Source organism: Uranotaenia lowii, chromosome 3, assembly GCF_029784155.1.
Source record: "Uranotaenia lowii strain MFRU-FL chromosome 3, ASM2978415v1, whole genome shotgun sequence".
In the NCBI taxonomy this organism is placed as follows: domain Eukaryota; kingdom Metazoa; phylum Arthropoda; class Insecta; order Diptera; family Culicidae; genus Uranotaenia; species Uranotaenia lowii.
The window spans coordinates 101,385,534-101,401,548 of NC_073693.1; the positions used below are offsets into that span (position 1 = coordinate 101,385,534).

General features: G+C 32.7%; 1 protein-coding gene across 16 annotated transcripts in view; it reads right to left on the reverse strand.

The window, feature by feature from the left end:
• LOC129757026 (glucose transporter type 1) overlaps positions 1-16,015 on the reverse strand; it is an 875,183-nt gene that overhangs the window by 174,891 nt on the left and 684,277 nt on the right. For all 16 annotated transcript variants that reach the window (XR_008739590.1, XR_008739591.1, XM_055754123.1 and 13 more), the window contains one exon: positions 9,394-9,516. Coding sequence is in view for 14 of the 16 variants with exons in the window: in XM_055754123.1 (XP_055610098.1) it covers positions 9,394-9,516 (123 nt within the window). In the remaining 2 variants the exon portion in view is untranslated. The remainder of the gene's footprint in view (positions 1-9,393; positions 9,517-16,015) is intronic.

A 16,015-nucleotide genomic window follows, 5' to 3' on the forward strand; every position in this document is an offset into this window, starting at 1 on the left:
TAGTGAAATTGGATTTAAATTTTTGAAGGATGGCAAACTGTTTTAGAACTTTTCAAAGTTTTTTTTTTTAATTTTGATTTCAATAAAGACCCAATGCTAAATTATTACTTCAAAAGTCAAGAAAAAAAATAATTAAAACTATTTTAAAATTTTATATCAAAGGTTCCAAGTTTCCAAATATCCATTTCAAAATTCTTAAAGCTAGAGAATTTTGTTTTTTTTTTCAACTATAGTTACGTATAATTGAAAAAAAAAAATCAAAATTCTCTTGTTTTGAGATTTTTTTAGGGAATTCCTTATTTCCCACTTTCGTTGAAGTCTAGCTCCATCATCTCAATCTTGATCCAATCAATGATAAAGCAATACTGGCTAAGCTTTAGATTATTCGGATAACTCTAAGGCGAACTTTTTATGGAAGAAGGGAAAATTTTCCAAAAAATCGTTATGAGTATTGGCAACCCTGCAGAACAACATTAAAAATTTTTAACGTTAAGATTTTATTGTGAGGAACAATTTTGTGGAACATTTCAAATAATTTTAACGCACGTGAAAAAGGTTACAGGAATTTCAAGTTAGCTTTCACTTTTTCATATAATTTCATATCAAATCCATGGAAAGGTAACAGCAAGGCCGGATTAAGGGGGGGGGGGGGCAAAAGGGGCAATTGCCCCGGGCCCCCCGACTCAGGGGGGCCCCTCGAGGGAAAAAAAGTTTTAACATTACTTAAATCATAATTCTACAATTTCTTCAAATCTATGAAAAGAAATCAAAACTAGAAAATCGGAATGAAAACTTGAAACATAACAACTAAAGGGGCCCTCGATTTATATCTAGAATCGTTTTTCTTTAACATAAGTTAAGGGGGCCCTCTAGAGCAGTGAAGGAGTTTTGTGGGCTGAGAATATCAAAATCTTTGTATTGAATTTCAAAATATTCAACCCAAAATTTGGACAGAAATAATGTAAGATGAATTCGAAAAAAAAATTCGACATTAATTCAAAAGAATATGACGCAAAAGATCTCAAATTTTCATTTTTTTTTTCATCGAAACATGTCGGTAAGGATATTCTGTACAGAACAGGTAAAATAAAGAAAAACATTTCCACATTTTCATTACATAAAACGTCTTGAACAATAATAACGTTAACTTTCCAAGTAATGGTTACTGCACTCAAATAGCAGATAATTCTGCCAAAGTTAGTTGTAAGAGAGAACAGACAAGCTTGATTAAAATTTTAGTATTTTACCCGGGTTGAAATCCTTTTTTCTACCTATTTTTGAAAATAAATTCTTTAAAACAAACTTTAGTTGCTTAAATTGGACCAATCGACAGTACAGAGGTTCTTTATTGAATTTACATCCCAATTTCAGTCATCTTAGAGTTGAAATTCGTATTGAAACATTTTCAACTGATTTTACAAAAGTAAATATCCTGAGTTCAGCATATCATTATCAAATGATCATTCTCAAATTATAATAAAAACGATCTCATAGTTGAGTTGCTAATATCATTGAGTGATGCTCTTACTATGACCACTATATTTTTAGTTTTATCTTTTTCCAGAAACAATTCATTGAGATTTTCAAGTCTTATGATGTTTCTTCAATTACTGAAGTTCATTTTTATGGTTTTTCTGAATTTGGAGAACTCGGGATCTTCGTATAAGGTGCTAAACTCATTCTGGCTTTCATTCATTTTTTTTAAATCAATCATGTTTACTTTTATACCCTTTTGGCTTTGAGGGCATCGAATGAAACTTTTGTCACATTTAGAATGACAATTTTATAACAATTTGTTTTTATCTGATGAGAATCATATTTATAAACATCTCATCAAAAGGTTTTTTTGTATTTTAAAGATAAAGAATTGATATTCATATTTGGTGTAATTCCTTCTTTGGCTTCTTCAAAGTTACAGAATCTTTTTTTTTAAATATAATTCATATTTGGTTTCTCAAAACTTGATTTCAAATTAGGATTTAGATTTGAGACACTGAATTGTGGCTCTAAATATATCCTGATTTGTCAGTTTTGAAATGAATGAACTCTTTCATCTCTATCTCTATGAAATCTAAATTTTATTATTTTGTTTATTTTATATTCTATGTTTCAAATATTCATGATACTTCCCAATTGTCATTTGGTAAATATTTCCCGATGAAGCACAAACTAGGCGATCAATGATGAAATGAAAATCACTTTAAATATCTAGCTGGTCATTTTTCGAAGAATTTTAGTTGGTGATAAGGGTATTAAAAAAATATCAATTAAATTTTGCATTTTTCAGCTCGAATCAAAGCTTTCATTTTCGGAAAATTTCCAAACTCCACGTTTGCAAGTGATTAATTTTCAATTTTAATTTGCCAATAATAATGTCAGATACTATCTTCTACGCAGACAACTTGGCTTTTTGAAGACAATATACTGAACTCATCTGCAGTTCTTGAACACGTTTAAAATGTTTTGTATTCTCAAGGATAGCATTTGAAAAAAAAAATTGAATCATAGGGGCCCCCCGAGGAAAATTGCCCCGGGCCCCCCGATGGCTAAATCCGGCCCTGGGTAACAGCAAAATCATTATACCAGAAACTATTTAATTATTCTCCTCAATTTTGTTGTCTCATTTTTTTGCTAAATTTTATAATATTGTATAACATTTTTAAATTAAAAACTACAGTCCTACTACTAGTGGTACCAGATATTAAGTATTTCTGTTAAAAAGTTAAGATTACATCAACCCATAAATACAATGTTACAGTATTGGTCATAACTTAGTACCGATAACATGTTGTTGCTTGAACACTATAAATATATTGAAAACTTGCACCTTTCGCAAGGTTTGGCAAGGCTTAGCATCCAATATCAGAAATGTTTAGACAAATAAATACAAGAAAGTCTAACATTTTTTGTTAAGTGGCCTCCTAGAAAATTGTTCCTTGACTTAAAATCATCTCTTTTATGAAGTTTGAATATTCTTGAAGTAATTGCCAGAATTTAATCTAATTTTTACATTTTTTCAAAAAATAAAATCAACTTCAAAACGTCACCTCGGGTCACCTCAGAGTTACCCAATAAAAACGAAATTTCGCACAGTTAGCTATTGAAAAAAAAAAAAACAATTTTAGAGGGTAGGAGCAGTGAATTTTTTCTCTTTTGAAAACCTTCGTATAACTAAGAGCCAACCTGAGAGCCAACATAAATGCATTAGACCGCTGCAAGTTTTGTATGAAAATTTGAAATTTATACATTTTTACATCTTCTAAAACTTTTTTTTGGTTATTGTTATTGCCTTAAATTAGGCTTGCCAGATACTTTTAGAAAAAGGCGGAACATTTCACGATAAAAAAGCGGGACACAGCCGAGAAAAGCGGGACATTTCAGAAACTTTTAAGAAATTAATTATATTGCCAAATTTGTAGGTATAACAGCCAAAGTCATTCATAGAAAGCACACAAAGTTTTTTTTAACGCATTTCAACACGTTTTTTGAGAGAATTATTTCAAGTCCTATATGTAAACGGTGGATTAAGCACCACGTAAAAATTCTTTGCACAATAATAAATTAATACCAAATTTTTTCTATATATTGGAAAACTCAAGAAAACTTCCATCATTGTATACTTTGATCAATTGAGTCGAAAAAAATGGTGGTGGCAATTTAACTGTCGAAATATTAGGATCTTTAATTATTTGGAAGCAACTTCTTCATACCAAAATTATTTAAATAGCATTGGTTGAACGTGCTCCAAGAAAACTTAACTGAATCAGAATCTAATTGTTACGTTAGGGCTATTGAATATTGTCTCATGGAAAATATAAAATAAAGTGATGCTTATTTTGAGAAAAAAGACGTACCGTAATCCGGGGTAATATTGATCACTTTTTTCAATATTTTTCGATTATTTTTTCTGTTAAGGGAAATGTGACATGTTTTATATTTTTAAAACCAGTACTGGACTCCTATGAACGTAAAACATGGATGCAGAAATTTATTGGACCTCTTTAAATTTGATTTAAAAATCGTTTTCGTCGCTGTTCAGAATTTGGGGGTGACATTGATCAGTCTTTATTCTGACGGTTTTAACGCGTTTTCTTGATCATAAAGGATACAAAACACCTTCATAATATTTAAAATGCTAGTCTATCAATTTAACCCTGATTTTTAACGTTTTATTTCAAAAATAGTTATTATCGAAAAAAGAACTAATATGCTGCCTACATTTAGGGGCAAAAATAATTATAATTGCAAAATAGTCAGAGCTTCAAAATACAAATGAAATTTTACCTTCACACATTCCCCTAGGCCCTCCCACTATTTCCATTTTCATTTTTTTCTTCAAAGTTAACGATTTGATAGGGTTCCTATCCATTTTTCCAATACGGGCTTGCTCTTGGAAAATGTCCTTATTTTTTAAATTTCAAAAATATATCATTAAATGACTATAAAAATAGCACTATAACTGTTCATATACAAAGAAAACAAGTTGTTCTTTCACCTTAACTAACCCGTTTGCTTCTAAAAGCTTGTTGGAATCATCAGGAGAGCTATTTGTTTGCGAGCCTTGAAAAAATAGATATTTTAAGATTTTGAAATTAGATTTTTTACTAACAGAAAAAAATTTCAAATACAAACCAAATTTTGCCTATTTGATACTTAATTAATAGGCTTTCAAACGTAGAAAACAGTTTTCAAGAATTCAAACTATAGACTGAGCTATTGATGATAATGTGGAAAAGTTTCATGTTGGTCAAAGTCACCCCGGTGATCAATGTTACCCCGTTTTACGGTATTAGATTTTTTTTTTGATTTGGTGTTGCTTATTTTGAGAAAAAAGACATATTCGAAAGATTTTTTGTGTTGAATTTATGAATTGAAATTGAGGATAAAGTTTCATTTTTTTTTTCAGTGTATGTCAATCTATTTTGTTTCAATTTTCCATGAAAAAAGCGGGATATTTTAAGCAAAAAGCGGGACGGCGCGGCGGCGGGACATCAAACAAAAAAGCGAGACATGTCTTTTGCAGGACGGATGGCAACCCTACCTTAAATAGCATTAAAAATTAGGAAGGGATTCAATCAGTTCTCAGTATTAGCTCAACGAGTTTCAATTTTGATTGGAAATTTATATGGGATAACAAAATTTGTCATTCAAAAATCGCCAGAGATCTTGCGATCTTGCAGTACATTTCTGATAATCAAAGCTTAAACCTTTCATTCACCCTAGAAAAGATATTCGATGTTATGAAGAATATATTTCAAAATATATGTTTTTTATTTTTTAATGCTCAAAAGCTGTTTAACCGAATGATGAAAATTAAGAATCGCAAAAAAACTGGTTTGTAAACCAATGTAAACCATTTATTCAACCTTGACAAACATATTTCTTGAAATTTGTGAAAGCTGTAGCTAGCAAAAGCTGCCATTTGTAAATAATTTTCAATGAATTCAGATTTTGTTATTTAGGAATAGTTCAATGGTTTCATGAAAGACTTACCTTCTTCTCATGTTACAAAAACAATGATGCTCAAGGGTAAGCAAAACTAATAATTAAAGATAAACTTCAGTTCAAGCTTTTTTTAATTTTCTGGATGCGCAAAAATTTCTTATTTGATACAAATTTCCATACAAAATTGAAAAGCGTTGCGCTAATTCAGGAAACTAAATCACTTAAAATTCTACACTGAGGCTATATGACAAAAAAGACATCGAAAAAACTAATGAACAGATTTAGATAATTTATGCAATTTCATCAATTTGGCCCTGAGGGACTCATATTAGATTTCATTCTTTGACTTCGATCTTTGAATGAAAACTTCTTATTTCTATTCTGAACAACGCAACAAAGGCTCATTCTTCAATTGATCAAAAAGTGGTTGATTTTTAAAAATTCATAATCATTAACTGCAAACATTTTCCAGATTTATGTTATGAGTCTTACCAAATTGAAAATCAACATTGAAAACATTCGAAATATCAAAATTATTGAAATTCCTCTTTTTGGTTTTCAAATCTTAAAATGATACATACTTAAAATTCAAGAGATTAAACTGTTGATTTCAGAGTTCAAAGCTGAAGGAGTAATAATCTGAAAAACACAAATATCGTGACACATGTTTAGGGTTAGGGTAGAGAAATTAAAATTTAAGAGCAGAGCTCAAAAAAATGTTGAAAAATTCCTAATAATTTGTATTTATTTATGTTCTCAAATAAAGCATTTGAGCATTTTAATTCAGTAAAACTTAAAAACAGCATTAAAATTTTCATAATTTGATTTTTTGCTTTAAATATTTTCAAATTGTTTTTCTAACTGCTGAACTTGATACTAATTCAGTTGCACAAACATCAATTTCAGAGTTAAAAATTTATGAATTCACCGAATATACCTTAAAATTCTAAATCTAAATCTAGATTAAGTTTTATTCAGATGGTATTTTTATTCATAGTCTTTACGTTACAAATAGGCGAAAAATGCTATAAGCATTATTTTAAACTTGCTCAGGTTTTAGAAAGCTTCTCAATCTTAAATGTCATCATGTTTTGATGAAATGGGAACTTTTGTTGAACACAAAAAACAGTTGTAATAAACTTTTTGATCGAAATTTAAAACAAAATTTGCAAAATAAAATAAACATTCTTAAAAATGGGTTAATTTAATTTTACATTTTATCCAAAAAATTTGTTCAAAAATATTACCAAAGCAACAAGTTATGGAAGTTCAAATTCGAAGTGACAATGTAGGTCTTCAAGTATCTATACATTTATGAACGGATTTTTTTTTGAATAAAGTTAAATTTGATCAAATCAGCATTTGAATTTTTGAAGTTTGACCTTTTGTTTAAAAACTTTCAAATTGTTCTTTTAATTTTAAATCCTGGTACTGAATCATTTGCTTAAAACTGAGATTCCATTAGAAAATCTAAAATCCAAGTATGGAATTTTAAGTATATTTAGAAATTTGGGAAAAATTTCACTGTAATGTAGAATTTGTAATATTGTCTTGCACTTTAAAATAAGTTTTTCCAGTTCTGATTTCAGATAACAGACTTTGAAACCCAACGAAAAGATTTATCTTCTAAACTTGTGGTATTTCAAAGCTATTAGAATTATTTTAAATTTGTTCAGATTTTTTAAAGTATACTAAAGTTAAGTATACTAAGCGTTTAATAACATTTAGATTTTTAATGATAATATTTCATAATTTTTTTTGAGCATATTTGATGTTAAAAGTTCAAAAGAGAGCAAAATAATACAAACATTATTGTTTAGTGCAACTATTAATGGATATAAGTAACAGGAATAATCCAAATTCTAGAGTATTCAGGTTGGTTTACTTGTTGATAAATAAGTCTTAAAATTGTCGAAAAACTTGTCAAATTTTTCTCCCAAAATTTTTTTGATGAAAATCGTATTTTCTCAAGTTTTATCAAAGAAGAATAGCATTTAAACTTGAAGAACCATTCACTTACACTTTAAAACAAATGATTCTTTAGCTCATGTGAGTGGTAGAAGTGTAGAAAAGCTTCTACCGTAAGAACTGAATGAAATACTTAGGTGTAAAATTTATTTTAAACCTTAAAATTTTGACCTCATATTATTGATTATTACATGCTGGATGCATTAGGCACATAAAAATGTGATAAATATTACTTTATCTATTTATTTTGAAATAAATACTTTTAATCCCTAAACGTTTGAGAGACATTTTTTAAGCAGTGATGGTTATTTTTTGACTTTCAATTATTTTACATAAAATATAGTAATTTTTATTTCAAGTTCACTATTTCCCATTTCGAGTTCACTAGTCAAAAGTCATATTTTAAATTTTTATGTTTGAGAAAATATCGAAGTTTTTAATGTTATACTTAGAATACGAGCTTCAAAATTTTGAAGATTAATTTCTATTAGATTGAAGTTATAAAAATTCAAGTCTGTTCTCCGATGTTGCAAATTATGATTCGGATCAGAAATTTATTTGCACCCTTTATCAAAAAGCTTAAGTTTCTGGTTGAACTTATTTTCCTTATTTCTAAAATAGTTTCTATGGTGTAAGTTAAAGCTTTTTTTATCGATACATTGATGAGCATCACTCCAGTATTCAAATTATTACTCACGTGGAAGTTCAATTTTTGAAATTTGACAAACGTTTTGATTTTTTTTTCTAATAAAACGCCATTTTATAAATTGCAAATTATATTTTGCTAGTGTTGTTTGTGATTTAATTTTATCTGATTTTGCTCATTTTCAGAGCTTTCCGAGAAGCTAAACGTCATTTTTTTGTCCCAAATCTGACTGCCATAAAACCATTCTTCCTGACGGTCTTGGTCTCAATCCCCTGAACACGGGAGACAAAGTTCCATGTAGAACCAAATTGATTTGCCGTGGCTTGCAGGCAACAGTAGCAAGGAAAAAAAAAGGGCACAATTCAAAGTCCCTCCTTCTCTCCTGCTGCGTGTTGAATTTGCGCCACAATTTTTAATTAATTTTCAAAACCAATCATCGGTTAGTGCCCAGTTTGCAGGTTTATTTTTTTTTCCTACTAACGCTACCTTGCTTTTGCTATTCCAAACCGAATGATGGCACAAGGCAGCAGCACATTCATCTCATATTGACGGTCGCCATGTTAGCCCGGACAAAGTTTGTCTCCTGGGCACGTGTTCGTAATCATTGTATGTGTTTGTGTTTGTGTGTGTCTATGTGTGTGTGGTTGCACAGAAATCGATTGAAACACCGATAAATAACACGATCCATTGTTTTCCTTGCTGATTGCCATCGGGTGTACGAGGTTTTATTTTTTTCAAACCACTTTTTGTGGTCTTTCTCCCTTTCCACTAGAGCTCTTGTGTGTGTGTGTGTGTTTGTTAGTAGGTAGATACGTAGAGATGTTTATCGATACTCGACTAAAAGGGCTCAATCGCTAATAGTTAAAAGGATAGATAGATATGAATGGGAAAGGTAAAATAACATAGAAGAATCGAGCACTAACAATCCGAACATCAAAAAACTAGACGAGCCCTGTCGAGTTCGATAAACACAAATCGACGACGATCAACAACGCCATCTGCATAGATAAACGCTCATCAAAAGGCTCACACGAACACAGTTACACTTTTGTTCTTGTTCATGAGAACAACAGAAAGGGATAAACGAGAAAAAATACACAGAAATCGAAACATGTTTGTTATGGACGATCATGCTGCAGCTTTCATGCATTGTTAGGTTAAATAGAATTAAAAACTTATTCACGCACTCATATATTAATACCATAGTATGAATGTGTGTGTGCGTGTGAGGCAGCGAGCATTTATCTATCGCACAATGGCCGTCGGTGAATGTTTATTTGATTTATTGGCTATTGTTGTTAGTTAGTATGGTAAAAAGGTAGGAAAAAACTTGCCTTTATTAAAAACGATATCGTTATGAATATTGAAAATATAAACATTCCACCTAGTCCGTATAAATGCAGCGTTCGTCGACCGGTTCTATCCATAAGTGGTATTGATACGAGTGTCATCACAACCTGTGGATGGGAAGAGAGAGAAGAAAAAAAATAACTAAAGTTAGTGGAATGTCGTTGCAAAAAGGTCATCTGTTGAATATAATTTTATTTTATGATTTGCTTCTCGGTATCGCAAATGAATTATCGTCATAGATATGGTGGATACTATTGAAATGAAGCTGTTGAAAGAGATTTATGACTCAAAACAAATACCGTAAATCGTTGAAGTAAGAAAAATGAAACTAATTTTTGCAAACAGTTTCAATAAAATTTTTGTTCACTCGATTTTTAGATATCTATCCATCGGAGCCAAAAGGGGTAAATATAACGCATGGATCATCTTTCATCAGGACGCACTGTTTATTATACAATAGCGCTCCTAGTAGTCGGTTCTGAAATGTTATGAGTCATGAGTCATGAGTCATAAGTCATGAGTCATGAGTCATGAGTCATGAGTCATGAGTCATGAGTCATAACTTATGACAGTACTTTGTTTTTGAATGTTTCCTCTATCAGTGCTGAATATTTCATCACGATTTGTTTTGTTTCAAAAAAGTTACACGTGATGTAAGCCGCGACACGAAAATTAATGTTGAACATCCATGTCAGAAACCCGGCATGGTCGAGTTCACAAATCACGAAATCGTTAATAAATAATCATCAAATCGACCTTGTGCAGCGTTCTCAAAAACGTTTCCATGAGATGCCTACTATCGATCGCCAGGTTCATACCAAGCGTCATAGTGGAATTAAGGATCGGAAACTGCATTTGAAGGTATTGAGAACGATCAAGGCAAACACAGGGCAGGCGGACTATGACATTGCCAAGAAAATTTAGACCTGGACTTGTAAAGTTTTGGCCAGATTTGGCTAGCTGCCACTGCAGCAAGGAGATACTACAGTGGCAGTGGTATCGGGACAACGGGGTGGATTTTGTAGAAAAGAACATCAACCCACCCAACTGCCCTCAATTCGACCCATCCGTAGCAAGTATTAGTTTCATATTCTTTCTCATTAAAAATTCTACTTAGTTTCTATAAAATTTGCCGAAATGCCAATTCAGATTAAAATTAAAACGATTTCAGCGGCGATTAAAATTAGATAGCCAAGAAGAAAATGGAAAAAAGGGAGTGTGCAAGCTGGTTATCCAGCAGAGATCACCCACCGAGATATTCTCGGCCACGGCCACTGGGTTGTGCGCCTCACTTAGCTGACATCTGCGTCATTACTGGGGGAGATGCTCGAGCCATCTCAAAGAGAATGTATGATATATCCATACAATTAATCGTGCGCCACACAGGGTAGATGTCTAAGTGCAAGAGCACAGCCTACCCTGAGGGAAAAATCTCGTATGATATTCATAAAATCGGTCTTATGAAACGATTTTCTATCATTTTTTTATGATTTCATAAGATTGCTTATGACACTCATACGATGAGTATCGTTTTCCATACGTTCCTTATTGTCATTCCATAAGCGATCTTATGAAACTCATAAGACATGTCATTGTGAAAAAAACCGCATGTGCTAAAGCAAGATGGCTACCGAAAGAGATTTGCTGGCGGATCTGTCGATTGCTGATGCAGTTTTGAACACGTTTAAAGGTGGTAAATTGTTTTCAATTGTTATAATATATTCAAAAGTGTTTATTTACAGATTGCGGAATAGGAACGGCTCAAATTATTTTGTTCAGTGAGGAACAAATAAAAAAGGCGTTATCTCGAGTGGACGTAAACTGGCGGTACGACCATATATGGGAAATAATTTTAGATTGGCGTAAGCGGAATGTAAGTAAAAATATATATAATTAGAATTTGCAACAATATTATGACACAAATTTTTTCTTATAGGGTCTGGAAAATGCACAAGAAGTGCAGCGAGAAGTGCTGAGTGGAAACTGTCCGGAAGATTCTCCGGAACTGGCAGCTGCTGGAAGCTGGAAGTAATTGCAGCAACCATCAACAGTAAGGAAAACATCGTTTACGTTTTTCACAGTTAAAATTGTATATTTTTATACTCCTCACAGAACGACATACCGGCCACGGAAGAGCAGCAACCTGTTCCTCTTCCCGTCCAGGGTTCCCGTGAGGATTCCCGTATGGAAATACCACCAAACCCCTGTGGTGAACGAATTTTAGAAGTGCCGCACGACCAAGTTAGCGAATGTTACACTCCGGATTTGGAATCCATACAGAAGCCCAGGGAAAACCACTTGTTGAGCAACTGCAAGACCAAGTTCGCGAACCTCGTCCTTCGGTTTCGCTGTCCCATCAGGAGTCAAGTGATGAGCCGTTCACAGTGGACACCTTTAGAACGCTATTGCTACAAACGACACCAGGCGAAGATCTTCTAATACATGCTGAAGACTTTGACCTCGACACAGGCAGCCAGAAACTTGTTGCAGACGTGATTGCAAGGTACCACATAGCCAAAAAAAGAAGCGGTTCCCGTGGTTTCTATGAGGAGTACGTAAACGTCATCACGAAGGTGTTCCCAAGGGAAAAGAAGGTATTTTTTTGTGATAATATCACTTTTATGATTGTGATTTTTTTCTTTGTTTTAGGAACCATATTATAAAAGATCAGATAAGGGTAATCCTAAAGGCCTACTCTTCAGCAGGATAAATTATTTGAAACAATCTGGAACGCGTATACAGAGGGCAGCAGCAGAGCACCGACTTATGCGTGAAGGTCATGAAAGTTCAAGTGTAAACCCGCTTCCTGACGAAGCATGTCGTGCTTTATCATGGCTGGAGATGAATGATGGCCCGTGGCTCACAGTGTTAAATCAGTGGGAAGCATCATTCACTGCCAGACAGGTAGCTCAGAAGCATCCGCACCCGTCACAAACGATTCAAAAATTCCCGCATTTGAGAGATGAACACGGATATCAATTAGTATGTATTATTTATCTTTATTTTGTTTTATTTTGATTCATTCTTATTTTAACTACATAAGTTATAACATTCATTTTTAATACGAACTAAATTAATACTAATTTCAGATTGATATTGATTACCGTTTACTGCGGACTGATTTCTCAACTGACGCGAACGAGGTTGCTCGAAACTGGGAAGCATTAGTGCAACCTTTTTGCAAATACATTTCAAAGAACGCTAAGGATCCTTCAACCAAAGGTCTTCTCGAGACAATTACAAACAGTAATTTGTCAATAGGTAATTAATGATTATTTTCAGTTTAGGAAAGTACAATTAAAATAATGTTAATTTTTTAACAGATGCCCGAATTCCAGCAATCCTTCTTGCGCTAAACACTGTTTTAATCCCAGTGAAAGTTGAACCTGGATTCAAATCAACAATCGCTACGGCGCAAGCAGACACTGTATTTTTCGCGACAGATAGAGACGAAGCTGGGACAATCTATGATCAGGAGATCGTGGATTACGAGCAGAACGGAAACCCTGTTCCTCCAAAGCTCGTTATATTTTCCGGAGATTTTTCGTTCCCGAACCATGGATGCATGGTTATCAAGAGGAGTTGACGTTTTTCACAAACTGTGTACTGTACTAAAGATACCTGTATCAAAGGTATCGAAACTGGTTTGGATTTTCGTTGGTCTTCATTTGTACGGTGTCAGCAATAACTCGTACAAAACCATCGAAAAATTGCACGAGTTCCTGAACGCAGCAAAATGTACATCGACTGTCCCATAAAAAACTGCAGGGAGAAATTTTCAGCTGGAATCAGCCTAGTTAATCATGTATCTAAATATCATAAGACTCCAACTAATTTTAATTTAAAATGTACCTACCCCAAATGCCCTCAAATTTTTAGCATTTTTTATAATTTTAAGAAGCATACATTAAATCATAATTTTAATGTAGCAGAACCTAAAAATCAAATCAGTAACAATGAAATGGAAGTAATACCAGTTAAAGTACAAAAGTTAGATGATGATATAACCAACGATTTTCCAATCGTGCCAAGTACATCAGTATGCAATAACCAACAAAAACTAGCATTAGAATTTACTTTATGTTTACACAAGAAAAATAATTTCACAAGAAATGATGTACAAGAGGTACAAGAAGCTACTGAAAAGTTTACCACAGAACTATTAAATTATATCGAGGCTCTTAATGTAAGAAGCGGCGATTCAAACTCACAGAAAAAAATGGAAATATTATTGGAATCAAGCAAAACTGCTTTTAAAGACATAAACACAGAGCATAAGTTTCTCCGTAAATTAAAAAACATTGCACTTTTTGATTCACCGATTATTTATAGCTTGGAAAATGGGACACCAGTCATTAACAGTAACATTGCCAGTAAAAGTAGCGAGGGTTGTAGAAAAAGTTGTTTGGTACTGAATCCTTTACAATTTCAATTGAAACAATTTTTTGAAACAGGAGATAATTTGGAAAAGGTAGTAGACCGAATATATAGGCTGGAACATTCAGATGGTTTCATTCATAATTTCATTAATGGTCGAGTTTGGAAGAATATTAAAACCAAATATGAAACCGACGAATCAACAAAATATATTATCCCGCTGTGGATATATGCTGATGAGTTTGAGATAAACGATTCACAAGGACCACACAACAAAGTCGACTCGGTGTGCGGAATATACTTTCACTGTCCTTGTCTTCCAGACAATATGAGATCTAAGTTGAGTAATATTCTAGTTGCAGGGGTAGTAAGGAAAGTCGCCATTCAACAAGCGGGAATAGATGCTCTTATTAAAGAGTTAGTTATACCCTTTCAAAAATTAGAAGAAGAAGGTCTAATAGTACAGTTTAAGGGAGAAGATGTTAAAATCAGATTTATTTTAAGTTTGTTCCAAGGGGATAACTTGGGGGTACATTCCCTAATATCTTTATCAAAGGGATTTAATGCTACGTATTACTGTCGGTTCTGTCGACGGCACAAAGCACAACTTCAAACTGATTGTACAGTTTGCACCGATTCTCTTCGCAGTATAGACAATTATAATCAAGATTTATTAGTGAACGATCAGTGTTTAATAGACTTCCCTCATTCCATGTTGTTCAAAACTGGAGCGTAGATGCCATGCATGATCTGTTCAGCAATGGTGTGTGTAAGTATGGATTTATAGAGGCCTTGAATTATTTTGTATACGACAAAAAATTTCTAACACTTGCTAGTTTAAATACTCGGAAAAATATTATTGGTCAAGCATCATTAGACGCTGGCCTTCGAAGGATGTCAGATGTTGAGTCTAGTTACGATAGCAAAACTAAAAGTAAAACTATAAAAATGAGAATGAATGCTGATGAGATGAAGGCCTTCTGCCATAATTTTACATTTATAGTTGGTCCATATATTCCTTCTGAGGATCCCGTCTGGATATATTGCCAGATTTTAATTGAAATGGTTGATCAGATTCTTGCAAAAAAATTTTCAATACAAGATATAACAAAACTATCACAAATTATCACTAAACATCATTCCCTTTACCTGTCTCTATTCAAAACATCTTTGAAACCCAAGCACCATTTCTTATTGCATTACCCCAAAGTTATTTTAGACTGTGGTCCAATAAACCAGATGATGTGCTTCCGTAATGAGGCGAGGCATCAACCATTTAAAGAATATGCACATGTAATAACGTCAAGAACCAATATTGCGTTTACATTGTGCATGAAGTCCTGTGTCCAGTTTAGTTATGACATTTATAATAACACTTTTCAAGCAGCGTCTCCTCAAGGCAATTTCAAAAAAAAGTACTATTTGTAGTAGACCGTATCATAAACTGATAATAGATCTACCTTTTGATATTCATGCGTCCGTCGAATTTACTGGAACTTTATTCTTTAATGGATACCAATATTCTTCTGGGTATTTTGTTACTCAAACTACTGAAAATGGTAAACAATTACTCGAAATTGAAGAATTTCTTAAGCACAACGATCTTATTCAAGCCATAGTTAGACAATGGAAAATAGGATCAATTGTACATCATTATCTTGCCACAGAAGCTGTAGAAAGACAAAATAACATGTATGTAATTCACATTGACACTATAGATGGTCCGCCCTTCAGAGTACACGAGATTAGCAATAAGTTTTTGTATAGAAATAAATGTGTTTTCAATCATTAGATAAGATTAGCAATAAGTTTTTGTATAGAAATAAAACATGTATTTTTTATGAATACAAAGTTTTTATTTAGGATTATATTTTGAAAACGTGGCTCTCTGTTTTCATTCCCACGGTCGCCAAAAAATACTTGTTACTTTTTTCTATGTTCAGCTTTATTAACAATCTGTGCATTGAAAACAGTTTGAAGTATTTTTAAACGGCTGTGAAAATGTGAAGAGAGAGCTGACGAAAAGCCTTAGTGGGGGGTTGAATTCCAAATAATAATTCATAAGTATGTCTTATGAAATTCATAACATGTTTCAGTCGTTTTCATAAGATTATCTTATGAAAAATCATAAGACCATCTTATGAAAAATCATAAGACCATCTTATGAAAAATCATAAGACCATCTTATGAAAAATCATAAGACCATCTTATGAAAAATCATAAGACCAT